The 25,821-nt window shown below is 42.5% G+C and overlaps 1 protein-coding gene across 2 annotated transcripts in view; it reads right to left on the bottom strand.

Moving 5' to 3' along the window:
• The window catches only part of STK24 (serine/threonine kinase 24), a 103,220-nt gene that overhangs the window by 53,740 nt on the left and 23,659 nt on the right, over positions 1–25,821 (bottom strand). Inside the window, exons 1-2 of one of the 2 annotated variants that reach the window (XM_070408689.1) lie at positions 4,536–5,121; positions 2,406–2,636 (exon numbers count right to left, since the gene is read on the bottom strand). In XM_070408689.1, coding sequence (XP_070264790.1) covers positions 2,406–2,636; positions 4,536–4,613 — 309 coding nt within the window. In that variant the 5' untranslated portion in view covers positions 4,614–5,121. Of the gene's footprint in view, positions 1–2,405; positions 2,637–4,535; positions 5,122–25,821 lie in introns of those variants that run through there. The other variant, XM_070408688.1, reaches the window with a different exon arrangement.

The raw sequence follows: 25,821 nt of genomic DNA, 5'->3' as shown, positions 1-25,821 counted from the left end.
GATGACATTTTCCAGCCTCGCCTGAGTTAGGTGTGGTCCTGTGACTGAGCTCTGGCCAGGACAATGTGAGCAGAAAGAAATAATGTGCTCTATGTCTAGGCCTAGGAACATGAAAACTTCCCACAGGAGCCTCCATTGTTTTGCCCCCATGAGACTTAAAGCAGGCAAGCCCACAAATGGAAGGAGGGAACAACAAGGTAGAAGGAACTTGGATTCCTCAATCACTGTTTGGAGCAGCGGTCGCTAACCTTTTGGACCTCACGGACCACCAGTGGTCCACAGACCACCGGTTGGTGACTGCTGGTTTGGAGGAAAACTGCCCACAAACTAGGGCTACCAGTGAGTAAGAAATAAGCATCTGTCATATTTGAGCCAGTATACATTTAGGAGGTTATTCTAGCAGCTGACATTATGTTGATTAAATAAATTCACTGGGCATCTCTAGATCAAGGTTAGGTTGACTTAAAATGTATGTTCTAAAATTAGTGACTCAGGCAATTATAGGCCTTACCAGGAAGAATCTCTAAGTATATGCAGTCTAGGTAACACCATGTTTGGCTACAATAAAGCAATTTATTCCCGAATGCAGTAAAAATTCTGCTGAGCAACTGAGGTTGAAGAAAATACTTTTGAACCACTTGATCCTTAATTCCATAGTTAAATATTAGATGGTATAAAACCACCAGAAAGTTGTGAGGATCTTCCACACTTCCTTTGCCGAAGGTACCATAATTCATATTAAAACACATTAGAATACCACATGAAGCCCAACACTCAATTTGCCATGAAACTATTGTTGAAGTCATTTCACAAAGGACAGTAAGTTACAGTAGAGAGTTCAAGTTGGGGTTTTTTTAGATGTTTGCTTCTTCTCAATAGAAATTCAACATCAAGAAACCTTTGCTTTCCCGTATGGAAGTCACATGTGTTCCCTTTTTGCCCTGTCAAGTCCCAAAGTGAATGCACCTCCACAGCAACATCCACTGTTATTGGCACACTTCCTCCTCCTTGCTTTGACTTTAGTTGGTACCTCCTTCATTGCAAGGTAAATTCAGAGATGAGGTATGAATAAAATCAATCAATCAAGGAAAGTAACACTTATTAAGTAGCTACTACATGTCAGGTACTTTAATGCAATTCCATTTCATCTTTGCAACAATGAGGTATATCCCATTATTTCCCATTTTACAAATGAAGAAACAGAGAAGTTATTTAAAATAAAAAACTTGCTCAAGGCCACACACCCAGACAAGCAAGATTCATGTTGATGACATCTGACTCCAAAACGTATCTTTTCCATTTCAAAATGGTGCACTTAACCTATGATATATTGCCAGCCTTTAGGATATGAAAAAAAAATAGCATTACCACTCAATTTGACTTGCTTTTTTACATATTCATTTTAGTGAGTCAATAGTTCTCAAAATGTTCACTCTTCCACTTATACCTTATTATCACATTTCCACAAAATGAAAGCCTGCACTATCCCTTTGACAAGAGAGTAAGTTGCAAACGGCAACATAATTTAGAGGATAAAGCTAGGACAGGAGGAGGCCTAGTCTTCCATTATCGGGATGTATTGCTGCCTCCCTCTGAAGTATTCTTTCTACCTATTAAGTTTTAGTTTCCACAAGAATTATTTCATAATTTTTTTTCACCAGTCCTTAAGATTTCCAAAACTCCACTTCGAAAGATACTACATTTCTAAGTTCAGTAAAACAAGCATATGTCAAAGAACCTGGAACACACGAATAGTCTTGAACTTTCTTAGTGGTATGAAATGATTTTTACCCTGCAACATCTAAAGTGGTTCCATGCAAGACTGAAAAGAACACTTAAAGAACTGGTGAAGATCAAGGAGCAACCAACCATATAAACCAACCATATAAACCTTGTGCCGTGTTGTATTATTATTTCTATTTTATTTAAGTATTTACTTACCTAGAATCCTTAAAAGTCAAATGTAGATAAACTGCTCACTAAGCAACATTATCAATTCTTTAAAACAGCGTTAAATCAAACCACATTTGATAACCAAAATATCAAAAGACTAATATTCTTAGGTTGGCATGAGTTATCATAAACCATGCTAAAATTAGGTGTTTAGCGGTCATCATTATAATAACTTAGTAAGAAATGCATTTTGATGACAAAGTCCCCTTGGAAATACTGTTTTGTTGGAAAGGCAATTTCAATATCAAACACTTCTACCAAAAATATATTTCCTTAGTGACATTTAAGATGATAAAACTATCAAAGCCCAGTTCTTTTGATTGCAAAGGTCGAAACGTTTCTCCTTCCTCTGGAAACCCGCTGTGCTATTTATTGAAGTCCTTCACACACACTGCTCCGTCTCAGGCAAGTGCTGCATCATGGAAAATCGCGTTTTTATTTTTAAGCCTTACCTTCAGATAGGATCCATAATATTTGGTTACGTATGGACTATCACACTGACTCAGCACTGTGATTTCCTGTTGAATGTCCTCTATCTCATCTTCAGCTTCTTCCAGATCAATGATTTTTATGGCAACCACTTTCTGAGTCCGATTGTCAATGCCTTTGAACACCTCACCAAAAGAGCCCTTTCCAATTTTCTCCAGCTTTGTAAAAAGCTCTTCTGGATCTGCTTTTAGGTTCTGTAGGAAAAAGAAAGGGAAACATCAGTGACTCACAGCGCTGGGACTGCTTTCTCCTTGTACTTATTTATAACACTCAGACCATAGTCTTTCAAGGACTGACCCATCTTCCTCATTTAATGACCAGGCTGGTTGTGACCACAATTCTTCACATTTAGGACTTAAAGATCTGCAAGTCTCCCTTATGTGTGTGCATTAGACTAGAAACAGAGCAAGCGTGTAAACAAACAAATATGCAGATGAGAAAAGCTGGGAACGGCTCCAGCACTTGTACAGTTAAAGTAAATAAAAATCAAAACACTTATTTGACTATATATGGATTTATTGAAAAAAATCACTTGCCTAAGCAAAAATTCCACTTTCTCCCTTCTCCCAAATTGTCTAAATTCAGGTTGCTATACACTAGTGGTTCCCAATGTGGGGCACGGGAGGGCGGGGGGGGGGGATTTGATTTTTAAGGAGGGCAATTCGAGAATGAGTTATTAACAGTAAATTTTTTGCTCTCCTCCCCAGGTTATCATACAGTTTCATGGTTTAGGACCGTGTTTCCCAAACCTGGCTGGCTGTGGGGCCTCATATACAGTATATAAATATATATTATGACATTTATGCATTTCAGTTCTCTATTATATGTTTTGAAACTTTATTTACTATTTTTTCATATCACTTCATATTATTATTTTTTTTTAACAATTTCTTAGTGATTTCTTCCCTCAGTACTTCAACTGTCCTTTTATTCCTTTTCTCTTTCATGGATGCCATGTTCTTTGGAAGCTTGTTTAGACCAAGGTAATGGCCTTTTAGGCTTCCTCCATGTGAATAGGAGTTCACTTTTTGAATAATAAGAATGATATGTCACAAGGAGGGGCAACAGGATTTTAGAGATGCTTAGGTGGTGCATGGCCCAAAAAAGGTTGAGAACCACTGCTATATACTAAAATATAGGTTAAATAGCTATATTATGAATAGGAAAAAACATTTATACCCTTACTTCCTAACAGGCATGATTTTCAAGTCCAACAAATACTGTGTCACATACCTTCACTTTCAGCTACTGTCATGGCCTAACTAAATATTTTAACTAGATCTCAAGAAACAAAAAGCAACCTGTTTTCCTTTGTCATGTAAACATCATGCCCTTGATTACCTTCTAAAAGCTCTTACCCACCAACCTGGTTAGCTGAAAACACACACACAGTGCCCATTTCCAAGGAATACAGCTGAGGGATGCTGCACATCTCACCACGAGGAAATGCCCAGCCCCAAATGCCAACACACCGGTCCGCAGCCCCACAGAGTGAGAGAGGACTCTGGGAGCCACCAACCCTACAGATACACCTTCCCTCAGAAACACTGCATATGAACAAGAGGACGCCAGGCCAACCCTCAAAGCCTATTACCCCTTCAAGGAAACTGAAATATTGTGGGGAAAGGAGTAAGAGAAGGAAAGAAGGGTTGAATGGAGAAAGAATAAGAGGCATAGGAAGAGGAGAGGTCCATAGATGGATAAACGTAAGGGGCTCACAGACAGAATTACAGCAATTATCGGCAGCATTCTGAGTTACATGAACTTTGTGGGTTTAACGAGGCACTAACTTGCTTTCCAAGAGGAAACCCAGGAGTCCCAGCAGCACTTTACAAGGGAACTGCTGAAACCCAGCCAGCCCATTTCTAACGTGGAGGTCTTGGGGTGCCACAGTCATGGGTGGCCTCACTAACACCAAACAGGCCCTATCTGAGACTGCACACTGAACAATGTAAAAGCTCACAAAACCCACCAATCCTATCAGTAAAAATGAACACAATAAAGGAAAAATGCACCCTGGACTTGCCAGGAAAAAGGGATGCAGACATTTTCAGCAACTACAAACTTTCCTGTTTTCATACACTTTCTCTTACCTCCTTCCCCCCAGGATGAGAGAGGGTGGCTCTCCTTTTCTTCAGGGCCAATCCTAAAAGCTGGGCCTTTGAATCCATCCTTCTCTCCTCCAGGATGTGAGTTCATTAATAACTCTCTTGCACTTGCCTCTCTCTACTGCCTCTCTGCCTAGGGCAGCATGCTCAGGTTTCTCATTTAAACACACACACACACACACACACACACACACACACAAGAACACCGTCCCTGCTTCACTGGTTGCCCTCCGTCCGGTGCCCACCCCTCACTGGTCACCACTGCAGCCTGGCTCCAGCTCTGGCACCAATGATGCAGCGCTGTGCATCTGATCCTCCTCAAACTCCCTCCCCTACTAACTCGCCAGTCCCTTGGCGTCTACAACCCTGCTCTCCATTCATCTTCTTCCAGGCCCCCTAGTTCCAGAAGAGTCTTCCTGCACAGACTACCTATATCAGCGCATAATCACAGGCAGTCCCCCCAAGGTCCCAGACTTAGCCTCCTATTCTTCCTCTCCTCCCCAGGTTATCATACAGTTTCATGGTTTACCATAGGACTGTGTTCCTCAAACCTAGCTGGTCAGGCACACCTAGGACACTTGCAGATCCCAAACATTCACACACATGGGGGTGGGAAGTGCATAGTCCACATTTTTAAAAGACTCCCCCCCACCCCCCATTGATTCCAATAAATAGCCACCTTTGAGGAAACTGGTTTTGAATTATGGCATGCATGGGGACTTGCAAATTGCTAGCTCCAGCCTTGCCTTTTGTGCTTTAACTCCTAGAATCAATTACTTGCTAGATATCTCTTTCTACCAGGACAGGCAAGCTCAATATGTATCAAGTGAATTCATTATTTCCCCTGCTGAACTGGCCGACCTCCCACAGCACACTACACCTGTGCTAGACTATAAGCTGAGGGCGTTCCAGGACTGTGTCTTACCTTGATACCAATGTGCATGGGCACAATAACTGATGGTCAACAAATGTCCCATGAGCAGTAAGAAACCCCAGCCTCACACTAACACAAACAGGATCCAGGGCAGGAACAACAAATATCTTAATTCAGAGAGACAGAGAGACAGAGAGCCTGGAAGGAGGGAATACTAGGGTAAGGCGAGCCTGAATACTCAGGAGCAGTGATTCTCACATCTCAGGGGCATCAGAATCAGCTGGAGGGATTGTTAGAACACAGACTGCCTGGCCCCATCCCGGAGTTCCTGATTCAGTAAATTTGGTGTGGGGCTCAAGAACCAGAGTGTCCAGGTGATTCAGCTGCTGGTGGCCTGGGCACCACACTTTGAGAACCAAGGCTCTAGCCACACACCCAGGCCCACTGTAGACATGGAGATGCCCAGCTTCCTAGCTATCCCTGCAGAGCCCAGGCCAGCAACTCAGCTGACCACAGGTACCTGAGTGAATCCAAGCAAGATATGCGGAAAAACCTCCAGTCAAACTGAGCAATCATGAGAAATACTAACTCATTAAGTTCTGGGGTGATTTATTACACAAAACTAATCATAACATAACAGATTCAACAGAGATCATTACAGGAAGAACCTGTCCATTCTGGGGGGGGGGGGGGCGTAAGTGGGGAGGTGGCGGGGGAGGGGACGACTAATAGATGTTCTACACTCTGGAAGGTTTCATGCTTTTTGTCATTAATCCTCACCCAAGGATATTCCATTGAGAGAGAATAGAAGGGGGGGGGGGGGGTGCAGAGAGAGAGGGAGAGAAGGGGAGGGAGGGAGGGAGGGAGGGAGAGAGAGAGAAACATCAATGTGAGAGAGACACATCAATTGGTTGCCTCCTAAATGAGCCACATCAGGGCCGGGGCGCAAACCTGAGACCCTTCAGTCTGGCTGATGCTCTAACCACTGAGCCGGCGGCCAGGGCTGGACAGGTTTCACGTAATAAACTGCCTGATTTTCCCTTTGCCTGGTCTCTGACAGTTTAGAAACAGCTGTTTTCACTGCTGCTTGACTCTTCCTCCAAGCCCTTTCCCAAGTCTGCACCTGTAAAGCGGCAGTTGCTGGTCTCGCATCTGCTCAAGGGGGTGTCACTCTGCACTCTGTCACTGTTAGCAACTGTGAACGGGGCTACTAAAAACTGCCCCTGGTAAGAACGGAGACATCTGCTAAGATGATGACAGCAGGACACTAAACAAGCAGGGGTCCTTGCCATTTGGCAATTCTTGCATAAACTCATTCCCATGCAGTGTAGCCCAATGGCCATAAGAAAATCAATGCCAATGATGGCCTATTTCAAACAGGACCTTCAAAATTCTGCTGCCAGATCTATGCTCTGAGGAAAGATTTCCTTGGTAGCAAAGGTGCCATTCTACCAACCATCTTGAGAATTTTCTTTTCAGAAAGGTTTATGTTGAACTAAATACAGGTCATCATCCCCAATTAGAAAGGTGTACCAGCCCATCACCCCACCCCTCTAGGACCCTCCTCCCTCATGCCCTGGGAGGGAGGGGGTTGAGTGCTGCCTGCACATGAACATCCCACTCACCAAACAGCTACTGTTTTGGCTGTTGTCATTTCTTTTTTTCATTTGACAGTCTAAGGGAAAAGAGGTCAGATATTGCATGTTTTTAAAATTCTTGTGACATACCAGTTGAAAATTGCTGCTCTTCAGCTATTCGCTTTTGTTTTTCTATGAAAAGAAAAAGGAACTAAGTTTGATGTGTTCTAACACCTGCTACGTACACATCACTACCCCTGCAGCAACAGAAAAGAGAACACTGTAGTTCAGGAGGTCTAGATCAGGAAGCCAAGTTGTGGCAGGAGTACCCCCTCCCCTCTTCTGAACCTGGCAAGCATCCCTAATAAATCTCAGGACCCTCCTCCTACAGCTGAATTCAGACCACCCCACCACCTAGGCAGCCACCACCAAGTCAGTCCACCGGGCACAGAGGTGGAACCTATTTGCCAGCCTGTTGTAGCCTTATTACCAACAGATCTCATCATGGCTGTTCAGCGTTACCTTGTCCTTCCATATCTGCCGACTCCCCCAGGCTTTCCATGTGTTCCACTGCTAATAGTTGTTATCTCCCACTTCAAAGCGGGAAATCCCTGTACTCCGATCCCTCGCTTATACCAATAAACTGTACCCTTCATTCTTCCAACATGTCTCTCTCCATGTGGTCCCCCTGCCACACCCTGCCTGACTCCACACCCTGGCCCTCCCTCACCCATAGCAGCTGAGCCTCCAACAGACAGGCAGAGTTTAGGTTCCTCAAAGCTCATGATCTCCCTTCACTGCTTAAACAACCAGGAACACACCATCTCTCAAGACTGAAGTCACAAACACTTTTGAATCTAAACCCCATAGCACCTTTCTAGTCCCATTTCCTGCCACTACCCCACTTACCCAACTTCTTAACACTGTACAAGCATCAAGGGTTGCATTCAGTATGGTTCCATTTATAGAAAATTCTCAAAGTGACAGAATTAGAGTGATGGAGAACAGACCTGTGGTTACTGGGGGTAGGGTGAAGGAAGGAGGTGAGGAGTTAAGGGTAACACAGGAAGATTCTTTGTGGTGATGGAACCACAGGACTAAAAGCCAAAATTTAACAAAGTACAGGCCAAAACTGGTGGCATGTGAATTAAGATCTGCACCTGAGTAAACAGCAGTGCACCAACATCAATTTCCTGGTTTTACAGTGTATGGTAAAAGCTAGGTGAAGGGCACACAAAACTACCCGTCACTGCTGCAACTTCTTATAAATCTTAAACTATTTAAAAATAAATTTATTAAGCCCTAGCTGGTTTTGCTTAGTGGTTAGAGCATCAGCCCGCACACTGAAGGGCTGCAGGTTCAATTCTGGTCAAGGGCACATTGCAGGCTTAATCCCATGCCCCGGTCAGGATGCCTGTGGGAGGCAACCAATCGATGTGTCCCTCTCACATCTATGTTTCTCTGTGTGTCTCGCCCCCTCTCTTCCACTCTCTCTAAAAATCAATGGAAAAAACATCCTCAGATGAGGATTAATAAAAAATAAATGTTTAAATATAAACTTATTAAAATTCCAAAAATTTCACCATTACAAGTGGACAATTCCCATTTGCTATTTCAAACCCACTGAAACCTGACAACTCCCCTGAGCAAAGGCAGAGGCTGCGGTTTCCTTTTCCCCAGAACACATTTTTAATGCCCTGGGCTGCAAACTGTATTAACATTTTACAGGTTCTTTTCCCCTCAAGATGATCTACCACTGAAGAATGTTATTTTATAATCTTGCCAACTCCAGGCAACACACAAACTTCCTTAGAAAGCAGTCTCAGATGTAACCAAATAATCAAAAACAAAAACCCAGCCCAAATTCAGAGCATTACATGGACGTAAGAAAAACACAGCCACGGCCTAAAAGATTGTGCAGCACAGTGTGCACCAAGCTCTGCTCTGGTTTTGCAAAATATTTCACTTGAGGCAGTGGCTATACAAGACCTGGAAAGATAAGACAATAGATGCATCCCCAAAATAAGCTATGGGACAGAGTTATTCAATACTGTCCTTCTGAATGCTTAAATTATTTTCCAAAACAATGGTTTCTAGGAGGCCATAGGCACTTGAAATCTAAACACAAGCTCAGACCTCAGCCCAGCAAGTTACTGAACCACCCAGCCTGTTTCCAGGTCTATAAAATGGGGTAACACTACTTACATAGGAACATAAAGAAAGCTGCTTGGTTTAGCAGTTGTGGGTTCGATTCTGGTCAGGGCACATGCCCAGGTTGTGGGCTCGATCTCCCATAGGGAGGTGTGCAGGAAGCAGCTGATCAATGATTCCTTCTCATCATTGATGTTTCTATCTCTCTCTCCCTCTCCCTTCCTCTCTGAAATCAATAAAAATATATTTAAAAAAAAAAAAAGATCCAGTGAGGTGAGGTCATCTTTAAAACAGCACTCGACTTTGGAGACATTTTTAGAAACCATCAAACACTGGCCAAAACACTTACTGAGAACATAGCATGTATAACATAATGCATCACAGTTCCAAAGAGATTAAAAACTATTGTTGTTTTTAAATATAGCTGAATTTTATATTCCTAGTTTTTAATACAACTTATTCTTCTTCCCATAAATAAGAAATCTTAAGGCTAATTACAAGCAAATAAAATGCCCTGGAAACCCACCTCATCAAATTAATCATTACATTTCAAGAAGCATGCTATACTGAAAGTAATAGTGGGAAATTTGCCTAATCAAGCCTATTACCCTGTAAAGTTTTCCTCTCATTCTACAAGTTTAAGGCTCACTCTTTACAGGGATCTTTCCCATGCTTCCACCATCTGAAAATCAAGTTGCCCTTTTAATAAAATACATACGGGAATATATACATCCAATGCCAATGTAAAGCTTGTGAACCATAAAAAACAAAACAAAAACAGGACCCCCAAAAAATCAAATTCCCTTTTATGGGAATTTTCTCAGCCAAAAATATCTGCAATGTCCAAAAACCACTCAACTCTGGGAGTGGAAGCAGCAAAGAAACTTGGTTGGCACATCCCTGGCCTCCGCCTTGGCCCTCAGAAGCCCCCCCCACCCCCCCCCACCCCCCCACACATACACACACTTGCAGTGAGGGTGTCTTGCTACCAGGAACTGTCATCAACACACATCAGTGTGCACCCCCTCACTCCCCCCACGAAAGATCACTGGTGTTCCCCCAGCATCCAACCCGAGGCATATTTTGACATGAACAGAAGAGAGGAAATCTATTGTGAGGTCCTCATTTTGACTTGATAAGAAAGTCTAAGGGCAGGACTTTTATTTTTACACCAAATTCAGACTCAGAAAACCAGGGCTCCCCTTGAGGAAGAGGAACAAATTTGCAACACAGTTTCCTATTTAGTCAGCCAACACCCTTCAAAGGTACAAACGAAAGTAATAAGTTCCTGGCTGGAATGAACAGTCACCACCCAATGGTGTCTACCGTCTCCAAGATGGCCTTAGCCTCCTTCATAAGTGAGCAAAACCACACAGATGCAGTACTGTAAATGGGGCCAGGAAACCCAGTGGGGAAGGGCGCAGACGATGAGGCACAGTGGTGGCTTACAGGGTGGCCCTCCCACTGCATGTGGTTAGTGATCCTCACCAAGGGCTGCAGCCAGGGAGCCTTAAATCACTCAGTGCCCGGCCTCACCCTAAACTCTTAAACCCAAATCTCTGAGAATGGGACTCCAGCATCGGTATCTATATATATATGAAAAACCCTAATATGCAAATAGACGGAACTGCGGAACAACCGAATCAGTCACTATGACGTTCACTGACCACTAGGGGGTGCGTGCGGAACATGGCAGGCGTCAGCGGCAGGCGGCAGAGCTTGGAACATGGCAGGTGTCAGCCTCGGCAGGATGGTGGAGCAGGTAAGAGGGGACCAAGGTGGGGTGCCGGTCGCTGTCATCAGGGCGAGCTTCTGGTGGTTACTGAAAATTCGTGCCATGGTTCCGCCTGGCACTCGCATCTGCTGCTGGCACTAGCCCCGCTCACACCCGCTGCCGGCGCCGGGCACCAGCCCCAATCCCTCGGTGCCCCAATCACTCGGGGCCATCGGCAGGTGTGAGCGGCAGCTGCCAGCTCCGATCGCCTCTGAGGACTTCTCCACCTCCCCCTGCTACTGAGAGGCAATTGGGGCATCAGCCACTGCTCGCACCCGCTGCTGGCTCTGGTCCCAATTGCTCCGCAGCCATCAGTGGGTGCGAGCGGGGCCAGTGCCGTCAGCATGTGGGAGCAGCGGGAGTGGGAGTGGGGCTGCCGGCAGACAGGGGACCAGGGCCACGGTGGGAGGGGCCGGGCAGGGGCACGGAGGATGGGCCGAGACCCACCACTGTGCCCACCACAGCCTTGTGGCCCACAGTTCCTTTCAAGGTGCACGAATTTGTGCACTAGGCCCCTAGTTATTTAAAACTCCCCAGAAGATTCCAACATGCAGCCAAGGCGAGAACCAGAGGTCTAGTCCAGGAGACTGCTCCAAGCTCTGTAGGAAGTAGGATGCCATGGTAACGCCTGGAGGACTTTCATCGTGCATACCCACTTTCCCCACCTGGGAGGGAACCCCATCAGTGCAGGGGAGGGGGCATCTCCCTGCAGCTCATATTTTCTCTTCCTCTCCAATCCCTTCCTCCTCTACTATCAACCTAGTCACTGACCTGGCATATCCATTCTCCACCTCTAGCCCCAAAGAGTGTTTTGCATATTAACTAGTTGGTTAATCCCAAAATCTCCAATGTAAAAACGTTATTTATCAAATAAAGATTTTTAAATAGAAAATGGCTCTAATTAGCTCAAAGAACTGTCAGATTTCTCCAATTCTCAAATATGCTTTAGCAGAAAAGTCTCATTCCTAGCTAAATGATGAAAAAACATATTTTTCGTTAGAGGCCCAAATCACACGTTTACATAGAAACATGCTTTCCTCCACGTTACAAGAAATCTACTAATCACTACCAGGCAAGCTCCCCTGGCCTGCTTCCATTACCAGGCCGTTTCCTTTTCTAAGTGGCAGCATCCAGTTCCCTACCTCAACTCTCCTACACATGTCACGAATGCTCCCACAATCTGGCATAGTAAACTCATTTCCTCCGTATTATACACTTTATTTCAACCCTGCAGCAATTACATAATCTAGAAGAAACTGAATATTCTATAAAAAAAGAAATCTGAGGCAGGTGCTAAATCCTACGAATTTCGATATCTAGACCAACATATCCAAACCACCAGTACTTTTAGGGAATCCTAGTCCCAGCATCTGTTAATCTTTAAATGGGTGTTTATTTATGGTAGAAACTGCTTTAGCTAATAAAAAAATGCAAATACAATTTTTAAAAACACACACTTAAAATGAGAAAAAAAAATGGCTGCACCAGCTAAGTGAATCTATTGTTTCTAGCCTCAGCATCAATAACCCCTCCTCCCACACACACACCCCTTAGGAAACCACTGTCAGAAGCTCTGAGGTCAGAGTTCAGAGAGAAGCCATGTTAGGGAGCACATTCTCAGAATTGGGGTGCAGCCATCTGGACACGTACCCGTGGTGTGTGCGGGGGAGAGGGTCCAGGCTGGAAGGCTGCCTGGAGAGGCTCTCAGATCCTCATTACTTGGCATCGGCTCTTTCTCAGTGTGGTTTGAACAAAAGGCTGAGGCTGCGACTACTGTTCTGCTGTGTGCCCGGTGCCAAATACTCTGCTGCCTGTCTCATTCACATCCCTCTTGGTCCAGAAGAGGACTGATAACAGAGGGAGCCAAGGGACCAAGGGCCTGAGGGTTCAGCTTGCTTGTGGTCACAAAGCTCCATAGTCCCGGCTCAGCTTCTACACCCTGAGTCCCCAGCAGGTTCTCCCAGTGGTTGCTAGGTTCACTCTTCTATGAAAGGCTGCCCTCTCTGGCTGAAAAATGAAGGCCTGGGGTTTCTTGAGATGACAAGCAGGCTGAGACCAAAACAAATACCAAAATCAGGATGGTATTGTTGGGCAATCATCTGATGAAAAAAATCAACGCATTCCAAATAATTATATAGCTCACTGAGAAATGAATCCTAGCACCTTCTTTATTAAAACCTAAATGCAAATAACAAGCAAGACATGGAAAAGATTCTGACCCTACTGTAATAAGCATTAACAAACAGCAGCACCGTTTCCAAAGCTCCTCCATCCAAAGACTCCATGCTAAGAAGTTTCCATAACTATTCCTTTCTACCCTTAAATCACCCCAGGAGGCTAAGGGCAGGTCACTTGAACAAGGTCCCCCACAGGTATTAAGTAGGGTGTAAATCTCTGTGTATCATGGGTCATCCTCTAGACTAGAAAGTGCCTGTAAGCTGCAAGGTTTGCAGGATGTCTGTTTAGAGAAGAACCTAGCTGGCAAGAAATTCCCTTGGGTTATTACCCTGGAATGTTAATATCAGCAAAAGGAATACAATCTGATACTACCTCCAATTCCCTACAGGTGAACTCACCTTCCTGTAGCATTTAATAAAAGCTTGCAGTAACAGTGACTGTCAGGGAACTCTGACTATTCTAAACACAGGCCAAACAGTTTTGGCGTATATATATTTCAATCAATAATCACATTTCCTTTAGTTGAAAATCCTTCAGCTTTTAGAGGCATCAAGAGGAAAATGGCTGGTATGGAATGCTAAGGTCATGGACAAGGTTGACTTGTCACAAACAGGAATACATGAATCCTGTTGGTGTGTGTGTGTGTGTGTGTCACTCCATGTTCTTTTATCCCTAGAGGGGCGGCAAGGCCAGAGAGAGTGTGAGATGCATTCAGTGTTACTTAACCTCATAGTTTACAGAGTTCCTGTGACTCTGTCAATCAATAAGGTGACTGCCACCAAATCAGCTGTCCTATGTAATCTTGGGAGGGTTAAAGACTCTAGAGCAGTGGTTCCCAACCTTTTTTCAGCCATGCCCCCCCTAAGCATCTCTAAAATCCTGATGCTCCTCCCTGTGACATATTCTTATTATTCAAAAAGAATAATTCCTCCTATTCACATGGAGGAAGCCTAAAAGGCCATTAACTTGGGTTAAACAAGTTTCCAAAGAACATGGCATCCATGAAAGAGAAAATTAAAATAAGGAAAGGACAGTTGAAGTACTGAGGAAGAAATTGTTTAAAAATAATAATAATAATAATAATAATATGAAGTGATATGAAAAAATAGAAAATAAAGTTTCAAAACATAAGAGAATTGAAATGCATAAATATGTCACAATATATATTTATATACTGTATATGAGGCCCCTAGAATCATAAGAAATGCAAAAAACTCACTGTTAATAACTCATTCTCGAATTGCCCCTCAAAAATCAAATTGCCCCCCTGTGGGGCATGTGCCCCACGTTGGGAACCACTGCTCTAGAGGCAAGAGCAGGGACAGCAACCCTCTTCTGTGCAAGGCCAGATAGCAAACACCTTAGGCTTGTGGGCCAGTTTCAGGTGCATATTCTTTCTTTAACGGCCCCTTAAAAACAGGCCAAGGGCAGCTGTAGTTTAGCGATCCCAGTGCTAGACCATCAAGATGGTCAAAACAAAATTTTGTCCATCGCCTATCATACTAGTAACACTGCCTAATCCCAACGAAGGAACCCAGTACCAGCTCTGAACGGGCAGCAGGAACTGTCTGTGACCTCTCAAAAATAACTCCTATGCATCACTCAACACACGAGCAAATGCCTTCCCTCTCTCCCCCATTCTGCCTCACTCCTTTCCCTGTCCTCTAGCTGCCCCAAAGGGAGAGAAAGAAACGTGAGAGTTTGAGCACTTACAACATGGTACCCAGAGCTTCCCTCACTTGGGCTGGTCCCATGATCTCCTCACCCAACCCTCTGAAGAAGCGACTTTTACAGATATGAGACTGGAGGCTAAAAAGTATACATTCTTTGACATCACTCTTAGCAATATCTTTTTGGCAACAAAAGAAAAAAATTTTAAATGGGACTACAACAAACTAAAAAGTTTTTGCACTACAAAGGAAACCAACAAAATGAAAAGACAACACACTGAATAGGAGGAGATATCTGCCAATGATGTAGTCAATAAAGGGTTAATATTCAAACTATATAGGGAACTTATACAACTTAATACAAAAACAAACAAACAAAAAACAAGCAATCCAATTAGAAATAATGGGCAGAGAACCTGAATTGAAAAAACATACAGATGGCCAATCTATAATAAAAGCATAATATGCTAATTAGACTGCATGTCCTTCCGAAGGTCCTTCCTTGCCGCCGCGGGGGAGGGGCAAGGCAGAGGTGGTAGAGGCCCCCAGCCGTGGCGGCAGGCAGGGGCTGTGGCCAAGGCCCTTACACAAATTTTGTGCATTGGGCTTCTAGTATACATATAAAAAGGTGCTCAACATCACTAATCATCAGGAAAGTGCAAATTTAAACCACAGGTTGGCCCACCTGCCATCTAACCTCCTAGGCCAGTGGTCGGCAAACTCATTAGTCAACAGAGCCAAATATCAACAGTACAACGACTGAAATTTCTTTTGAGAGCCAAATTTTTTAAACTTAAACTATATAGGTAGGTACACTGTTATTAACTTAATTAGGGTACTCCTAAGGCTTAGGAAGAGCCACACTCATGGGGCCAAAGAGCCGCATGTGGCTCCCGAGCCGCAGTTTGCTGACCACGGTCCTAGGCTCATCTCATCATTATTTCTGTCCCACAGGACTTCTGACATCTCTTCTATTTTGCTCCTAAATTAGACCCAAACTAAAGTGAAAGAATTTCATCACTACTGAGAAAATCACAGTAAAGATATTACTTTGTTCAGTCCTTCCAAAACCTGTCACAATTTCTGGAGAATACGGTAAGGAAAATTAAATGAGCCACAGGAGTCCCTGGCTGGGAGATATATGAAAGAAAAGGGTTAATAACCAAAACTTATTCCACAGATCCTGACACCCACCAAGACAAAATAGAAAGGACAAACTGTTTATATATCTCAGCCTACTCACCACTTTGTACACTACTATCAATTTCCATTCTGTTCTCTCCAATCATATTGCCCTGAACCACACACTCTTCCACTGGTGGGTTAAGCTATCTACAACACTAAGATGCCTTCAAAAGAGTAAATAATGTAACACGACTTTTTGTTGTTATTGGATGCTTTTCTCCACTTTGCCATATTGATATATCGATGTTATATTGGAAGTAGTGGCAAATCAATGAAAGCCACAAAATGTTGTCGCTTTCTATAATAAACTGCTGGAGGAATGTGAAATGGTACAGCCATTTCAGAAAGCAGTAAGACAATTTCTCATGAAATTAAACATAAAACCATGTGACCCAGAAACTCAACTCACAAGAGAACTGAAAATAGCCCTAGCTGGTTTGGCTCAGTGGATAAAGCGTTGGCCTATGGACTGAAGGACCCCGGGTTTGATTCCGGTCAAGGGCACAAGCCCAGGTTGTGGACTCGATTCCCATTAGGGCAGTGGTTCTCAACCTTCCTAATGCCACGACCCTTTAATACAGTTCCTCATGTTGTGGTGACCCCCACCATAAAATTATTTTCGTTGCTACTTCATAACTGTAATTTTGCTACTGTTATGAATCATAATGTAAATGTGATATGCAGGATGTATTTTCATTGTTACAAATTGAACATAATTAAAGCATAGTGATTAATCACAAAAACAATATGTAATTATATATGTTTTCCAATGGTCTTAGGCAACCCCTGTGAAAGGGTCATTCTACTTCCAAAGGGGTCGCGACCCACAGGTTGAGAACCGCTGCATTAGGGGGTGTGCAGGAAGCAGCCATCAATGATTCTCTCTCATCATTGATATTTTTCTCTCTCTCTCCCTCTCCCTTCCTCTCTGAAATCAATAAAAATATATTTTTTAAAAAAAGAGAGAACTGAAAACATACATTCATTCAAAGATATAGATACTAATGTTCATAACAGCATTATTCATAGTAGCAAAACACCAGAAAGAATCTAAATGCCCATCAACTGGGGGATGGATAGACAAAATGTGCTACCTCCATAGAAAGGGATACTACTCAGTAATAAATTGGAGCAAAGTATGAACCTCAAAAACATGCTAAGTGAAAGGAGCCAGTCACAAGAGACCACATTCTGATTTCATTTATATGAAATGTCCAGAAAAGACAGACTGGTGGAGACAAAAAGCAGATGAGGGGTTTCCTGGGGTTGAGAATAAGAAAGATGATACTGGGGATGAAAATGTTGTAAACTGATTTATGGTAATGGCTACACCACTTGGTAAAGTTACTAAAAATCACTGAATTGTACACCTGTAAGGAGGGCATTTTTATGATATGTAAAATACACAACAAAGCTTTTTAAAAAGAAAAAGCACACGTTATATTTCTTTATTCATCCATCCCGCCCCCCCCCCCCCCAAATCACTTTGGCAAAGACTTCATTCAGTTCACTTTACCCCAATATCTAGCAACATTTTCACCTGGCATAGAGTGCTAAAATGTCCATGAATTAATGACTTTTTAAAAACAATATAAAGTTTTGTCTCTTCCCATAATTTCATGATTTGCCAAAACTTCCCATCCTTGACTACACTTCCACCCGGTAAAGGCCACAAAGCAAATGTGTCCAGGAAGCTTCAAGCTGATTAAAACATGATCCTAACATTTTGAGACATATCCTGACGAACCATTTATGAAGTGCAATAGTTGTCTCTAAAATTTGTTTCCTATGTTTTCATAATAGCAGTTATAGGAAAACTTTTGTGGTTGTGAGTAGAAAAGAAAGCATGATCGGTAAGTAACGGATTCAGAAAAGGTGCAGGTTTGGGGAAATTATAATCTAAGTTAAAATAATTCTTATATTTTCAAGAAAGATATTATTTTTTACCTAGAAGCAGTCAAATTAATAAATGCACCAGATACTGTCCTAAGGAATTAAATGCAGGCAGCAAAGTTATGGAATAAGCTGTGATTCACTTGTGTTCTGTGCTATTTTATGTCCACCAAGAGGAGGTTGCTTCAGGAGACCATAATTATCAAGGAAGAACTACATCAACCTCGCTTAGAAATGCAAGATTTTATTTTCTTAACTAGTACTGTAGCAAAAATAAAGCAGCAGTGAGTAAAAATGTGTTGCTACCCAGAATTCCACACTACTAGAATTCATGTGTATGCCTTACTTAATTCCAGTCTTCAGACACACAGATATAGAAATACAATACACTTCCTCATGATATAAGTGTGAAGCATAGTGGTTAAGGTAGGCTTTTGCGACAAACTAGTTCCAATCTCACCTCTAACACATATTTGCTTTGTGTATCAAATCTCCTTTGCATGGAGAGGAAACACTCTTGGGCAATTCATCTAACCTTTGTGTTATGGTTTCCTTATCTTTGAAAGGGTGAGGATTCACTGATTTAACTTTCTTTAATCATAGGCTATTTATAATCATGGACTACCTATTTGTATCCCAGCTTGAAGACCAAGGTCTTCACAAGACTGCATTATTTCCTGGACATGGTAAGAGCTCTCATGATTTAATATTTTCCTGGCACCACATCCCACTAACCCCAGTGTTGACTGGTATGTCAGCCATTTTAAGTATTATAAATGGGTACTTAATAAGCAACCTTTTAAAAAGTGTGCAAGCCTAAATAAATACTGCTGAGTCAGGACCGTTCCAGCCTACTCCCTTGTCAGTTAGGTACGGGCAAAAGGACTGACAAAAACAATACACTCATCCTTTGCACACTAAAAAAAGAAAATATCAATCTCTACCAGTAGATTGGTTCCAACTTCCTCCCAGCCCTGAATTTTTTATTGATTTAACTAGAATTGAGCCAACCTCACATATCCTGGAATCCATTCAACTGTAACATGGTAATCCCTCACACCATCCTATAGATGACTTCTTAGATCTAAGAAACAGCATACAAAACAGTTCATTTACTTCAGATTAAGAAACAGACACACTGAAACTCACATGGCTGAGCTTAATACTCAGGTTTCCTGGCTGTGAATTCCCAGGGCCCCTTCTGTATCAAATCTCCTTTGCATGGAGAGGAAACACTCAATGAAACTGAGGGGAAGCAAAGCAGACCACAGTACCTGGGAAAGTGGATGATGGAGTTTACTGCATAAGTCTTTATCTTTTATTCTATTTCTCTATATGCCCCAGTGCTAACACTCACTGAGCTGCAACAAGTCAGTTTAAATTCAGGCCCCTAATTCCCAAACTCAAAATCATAACATACAGCCTGACAAGAATGGGTGTATTTGTGGATAATGGAACAGAAAACCTTCAGACCCTCTAGTCACAGAAGCTTAAAACTCTCCAGCCAAACAGTGTATTAGGAAAGCCACCTAACTGAAGCCATCCTGGGCTTGAAAACGCCAGCAAAGGAAAAAGAAGAGGGAAGACAAGCGATGGCTCTGCTCTCTGGCTGAATAAAACAAAAATCAGCTGTTGATGCTATCCTCCAAAAGTTCATCACTCCAGTGAAAGCCCTTCCTTACCCAATAACGAGCTGCTGCATTCTCAAATGAGAGAACTTAGCAGTTGAAGGGAAAATCAAATGAGGAATGTAACAAATTTGCTCCCCTGGCCAGACTGAAACAAGAAATATGCATACGCTTAACTAAAGCTCACACAATTATTCCGGTATAATAATTGTACTTTGATTCAGAGGTCAGATTTTAGAAACCACAGCCTTCCAGAAGCACAGAGCAAAAATTTAGGCCTCCAAGCACAGAAATAGAGTCAGGAATCTTGAGCCCCAAATTCAAATGCACTACTGTTCACAAGAGGGAAACCCAATCCCTATCTCAGAAGATTCAGGTCCACAATCAACACATACTCTAAGCAAGGCCAACACCTGGGTTCCTAACCCACAACAGATTAGAAGCAGCAGACTGGGCAAGGGTGGCAATGACCCTAAGTGGCTTTGATCACCAGTCAAGAGAGGAAATGCAGACCATGAAGGCCAGCTACCTGGTGCCCGCTGGTGCAGCAGCAAACCCCTCCATTCCCAGGCAGTGCCAAGGACATCACTGAATTAAGGGATGGCCCAGAAGACCACCCCAGCTGTGAGAGGAAATGCCAGCCACCTCCCACACACAGGGTAACGTCTGAAACTGCCCTACTGAAATAATAAAGATGTATGCCAAAAAAAGGATTTGCTCCTGACACAAAAAGACACCAGATTTATGCCAGTTTCTCCTTAAAGTTATCCTCCTCTCAATAACTTCTTCAGTCTACAAATGGAATCCGGGAGGTGATCTCTGCAAGGCCCTTCTCTAAGAAGCTGTGCATGGCTCCTACCTGCACTGCTGCAGCCTGTGGGGTGGGCTGGGTCAGACCAGAGGAGGGCCAGTGAGTGCAGGGGTCCTGCTATCCCAACTGATTACAGTGACACACATGATCTCCTACCAATGGGAAAGTGATCAATAAACACTGTTAAAGAAATATTGAAAATAATAGGCATATCTTTAAAGAATTCCCACCAAAATAGTTAACTATTTACTACTAGATATCTATCTATTCTAGATAAACCACATATTAATGCAAAAGAAACCTCATTTTACTTCTAAGTCCTTCTTGGTCCGATACTTAACACAAATAGCATGCAACACAGATTATCGCTAATTCGAAGTCAGTCATGTTGATGGTACCCAAGCTTAAAAATAACTATGATGACACTTCAGGTAAAGGCAAAAGGAAAGACACACGTATGCTTCTCTCCTCTAATCCATACTGAAATAACTAAAAGAATGAAAATGAGAAAAAAAGTCCATCTACAATAAGACTAGAAAACAGCCATAACCCAAAACTACAGATAACAAAGACTATCTGCAAAATACAGTGACAACTGAGCCAAGGCCAGGGAAGAGGAGAATATTAATCCACAACTCGCCAGGCCTGGGGCAAGAAGCACCTTCTCTGAACTGAGATGCCCTTTTCTAGGAATGGCAGGGGCTGAGGCCGTGGGCAGGATTCTGGGGTTACAAGACCCCGCCTCTGGGCACCTGGTTCATACCACAAAGCAGCCAGGGAGGCCTGGCAGACGAGGGCCATCTCTGCTTCCCCAACAAGGAAGAGAGAGACCAGCTTACCCACTTCGGACCAAAGGCAGAGGAGCCCCCTCCCCTTCAGCTCTGAGTGGATCATCGAGTCACCCCCCACAAGACCAAGGGGAGGCAGGCTCCATGCCGGGCAGAGAACTGTCAGGTGCTCCAGGACAGAGCTGACCCACACGGGCAGGCACTTTAGCGGGGCTCCCTGTCCCTGCACTAGTCTCTGCAGAGATGCCTCCTAAGCCAAGGACTCCACACAGGAGCAAGCAGAGATGCCTGGAAAAGAAAAAGGGGTGTAAAAAGGAAATACAACCAGCCAAAGGCAGAAGGAAACACCTTTCCGAGGAATTCCCAAGGGAGAGGGGAACCGGTTCATACAAATACTCCTCCTGACTCTCGCAGAAATTAAAGAAAACTGGGACGCTCTTTTTTTTTAAGACTCTCAAGAAGGATCAACACAGTTGGAGATAAGTTAATAAAAACCATTACCAAAGTAAACATCACATTTAAAGTAGCAAAAGTAGGAGACATTGCTAAAAACAATGACAGAGAGGACAAAAAAAATCACTTAAAAATGAGAAGCTAAAAAGATAAAAGTGGTCCCAGAAGATGCTACATATAGAAGCAACAAAGACTCTATATATACACATCTGTACTGTTTCTTAAAAATGCAAATAAGGAAGCAGCAAAAATCTCACTTCTAGTTTATCCTAAGGAAATAGATGAGAGAAACATTCATATATTTATTAGAGTTCTCCATAATTTTTTTCAAGTTGCAAACTATCTAAGCAGGTGTCAGTGTAGAATTAATTACAGGAACTATCCCGCAGCCATACAATGAAATACCAAAGAGCCACTCAAAATAATGTTGATTTATTGACATAAAAAAAATCATCCTAATGTTTAAAAGGGAAAAGCATATTATAGAACAGTACATATAGAATGGTTTCATTTTTGTGGTGTGGGTGTAACTTTGGAAGATTGTACACTAAAATATTAACAGTGGTTATGTGTTTTTTGATTGTTTATTTTTTGTTGTTAATCCTCATTCAAGAATATTTTTCCATTGATCTTTTAGAGAGAGTGAAAGAGAAAGGGAAAGACAGAGAGAAACATCGATGTGAGAGAAATACATCGACTGGTTGCCTCCTGCACGCATCCCGGTCAGGGCCCGGGCCAAGTAGGAGCCTGCAACTAAGGCATAAGCCCTGACCAGAATCGAATTCAGGACCCCTCGGTCCACAGGCTGACGCTCTATCCACTGAGCCAAACTGACTAGAGCAGTGATGGCGAACCTATGACACGCGTGTCAGAGGTGACACACGAACTCATTTTTTTGGTTGATTTTTCTTTGTTAAATGGCATTTAAATATATAAAATAAATATCAAAAATATGTCTTTGTTTTACTATGGTTGCAAATATCAAAAAATTTCTATATGTGACACGGCACCAGAGTTAAAAGTCAGGGTTTTTCAAAATGCTGACACGCCAGCTCAAAAGGTTCGCCATCACTGGCCTAGAGCTATCTATGTTTTTTTTTCATTGATGTCTTTCTGCAGTGTCCGAATTGTTAACAAAAAGCTTATTTTACAAATGTATTAAGAAAAGTGGAGCTATAACCTTTCTACACGTAGGTACACTGAAAGATGAGAGAAGGCCAGGCCTGACTTCAGAAAGAAGATAGTCCAGAATTCTTGCATCAAACCATTCTGGCTACAAAAGACTGGTTAGCAGACATCACTAATCCATTTCCTAAATCAATCTGGATAATAAAGAAGCTAAAAGCAGCAACTGTCCTTCTATATTAAATTAAACATCCTGAATTATATTATACCAAACACTGTAATTATTGCATTACTTTTAAATAATTCTCTCCATAAGAACCAATAAACAAAATGAAAATACTAAAAAAGATAAATCCTCCTAAAATCTCAAGAAAACTTAAATCCAGCTATATTTGCATTTATTTTTAAAACCACTTAAAATTTTTATTCAGAAGATAAAAAGGAAACATGAAAGTTGTTTGAAAATTGGGAGTTCATGAGCTCTGACTGGGTGGCTCAGTTGGTTGGAGCATTGTCTGGTACAACAAAAGGTTGCAGGTTTGATTCCTGGTCAGGACACATACTCAGATTGCAGGTTCAATCCCTAGTCAGGGTCTGTACAGGAGGCAACCAATCAGGGGGCTGTACAGAAGGCAACCAATCAATGTTTCTCTCTCACACCTCTTCTCCCTCCCCCTCCCCCTCCCCCTCCCCCCCCCCCCCTCTCCTCCCCTCTAAAAGTAATGAAGACATATCCTCCGGTGAGGACTAAAAAAATAATAGGGAGATCATGAGAAATGTTTAAGGTATGATATAATTCAATACTAGTTTTAAAACCTTTGTCAGGCCCTGACCGGTTTGGCTCAGTGGATAGAGCGTTGGCCTGCGGACTGAAGGGTCCCAGGTTGATTCCAGTCAAGGGCATGTACCTTGGTTTCGGGCACATCCCCAGGAGGGAGTGTGCAGTAGGCAGCTGATCGATGTTTCTCTCTCATCGATGTTTCTAACTCTCTATCCCTCTCCCTTCCTCTCTGTAAAAAATCAATAAAATATATTTTTTAAAAAAACTTTGTCATTCTACATTTCACTGAAGAAACAGAAATAACTCCAATATATGAAATCATTAAATTTAAAAACAATGACATGGTTTCAGGCAAAGACAAGTTTCACAGTAGCAAAGGCTGAAGAGTATGATTTACCTTTCACAATGGACACCTGGTAAAGAAAGTGCTGGCCTGCACGTGGCATTGATCACCTTCTCCCTAAAACTGTTCTCCCTCCATAGGTCCCTGCAGTCCAGGCAGATTTCAAATGGCCAAGCCCATAAATGAAAAGACCCCCCACTCTTTACTTTCAAAGACCTACTTACGTTCTTCCCACTAGATGTTACAAAACTCAAATAACATTTGAGTAATTCATTGTAAAGTCCTTTTTATATTTTGTTTTGCCTTTTTTTAATGATGAAACTATAAAACCTATCAAAAAGCTTCAACTATGGATAATATTGTCATAAAGTGACCAATTCTGCCAAGAATATGGTGAACAAAGGCTTTCTTCCTTCACTGATCAACTCAAGTGCTTACAGAGGCAGCAGCGGCCTTACCTACCACAAGATTAGCTGTTGTGTTTCTACCTGGCTTCCTTTCAACCAATCCAAGAACAGTCTGGCTGCTCATCTTCCAAATTATCACCCACCACAGGTCTTCTTATCACCAGTCCCACAAAAGCAGGTAGCATAACCTCCACCATGGAAAGTTAAAATCCCATTTCTCACTTCCAAAAAGGTGTCGAGAACCAAGCAACAGGCTCAAAAGAGCCAAGAAGATGGATTTTTCTCAACTAAAAATTGACATAACACAATCTCTTCACGCTTGTCAGGTGAACCATTTTAGAGTTATTCACACCTTGATTTCTAAGGCCCTCTAACAGCTTAGGTTCCCCTTCTTCCTATATCTAATTGTTTTAAGGAACAATTTTTTTTTTTATCCCGAGGATATACTTATTGATTTTTAGAGAGAGAGAAAAAAAATCAATGTGAGAAACATCAATCAGTTGCCTCCCGTACATACCCCCATTGAAGATCGAACCCACAACCTAGGTCTGAGCCACAAACAGGAATCAAACCCACAACCTTTTCGTGTACAGGACAACAATCCAACCAACTGAGCAACCAGGCCAGGGCTTATGGCACAATTTTTTATATTAAAAAAAATTAAAGATGATACAAAGTAAAAAGTCAATAGGGTGCTAGCTGTGCATTGTTTCCCCAATATTTGTACCAAGACACTTCTTGTCCACAGATTCCCGTTAGGGGACGCCATGGGGGTGGGTGAGGGAAGATTAGGGCGTGTAATCTTCAACTGGCCATCATTGTTTCCTCTGTCAGGCTCCCAGTTTTGTTCAGCTATCAAGCCAGTAACCTTGGCCTTATTATCAACTCTTTCTGACCAAGTGAGCAAACTGAAAAAATGCACAACACATATAAGTAACCTTTTCTATGCGTCAATATCACAGCCTCAATCACCTATCCAATCAAATACTCCAATAAATCAATCTCAAGCCGTAGTTCTTCACCAAACTAAACAACCTGCTGTTAAACCCTCATGGTAGGTGATACCATTGATGGGGCCTGGTCACCAATTCCACCCCCTTCTCCCTTGAGAACTCAACAGGAAACCCTAACTCTACATTCCAGTGGGTAAATCCACTGGTGAACCTGGCACAGTGTGAAAACAATGTGGCACCAAATGCATCAAATCCATCTCCACCTTTTACTTGTTATTTGTTTCTCTAGGCCAGTGGTTCTCAGCCTTGGCTGCACATTAAATCACCTGGGAATCTTTTTAAAATCCTGATTTCTGGGCCTCATCCTCCGGGAATTCTGTTTCTTTGTTACTAATGTTGTGGCCTCACCCCATAACAAAGAAACAGAATTTCCGGAGGATGAGGCCCAGAAATCAGGATTTTAAAAAGATTCCCAGGTGATTCTAATGTGCAGCCAAGGATGAGAACCACTGCTCTAGGCCTTAGTTTACTCATCTATACTCTAATTTTCCTGTGAATAAAACAGAAAAACTAACTTAAAAAAAACAACCACAAACTAGTACACAATTAATGTTCCCATGTTCCCATTATAGTTGCACCTTAGTCGCATTTTCCTTGAGTCAGAACTGTCAGAATTACAA

Source organism: Myotis yumanensis, unplaced genomic scaffold (assembly GCF_028538775.1).
Source record: "Myotis yumanensis isolate MYYU_CA2020_CCGP unplaced genomic scaffold, mMyoYum1.0.hap1 SCAF_3, whole genome shotgun sequence".
Taxonomy (NCBI): Eukaryota; Metazoa; Chordata; class Mammalia; order Chiroptera; family Vespertilionidae; genus Myotis; species Myotis yumanensis.
Note: the sequence above shows the minus strand (reverse complement) of the source record. Positions and strands in the feature narration are given on the sequence as shown.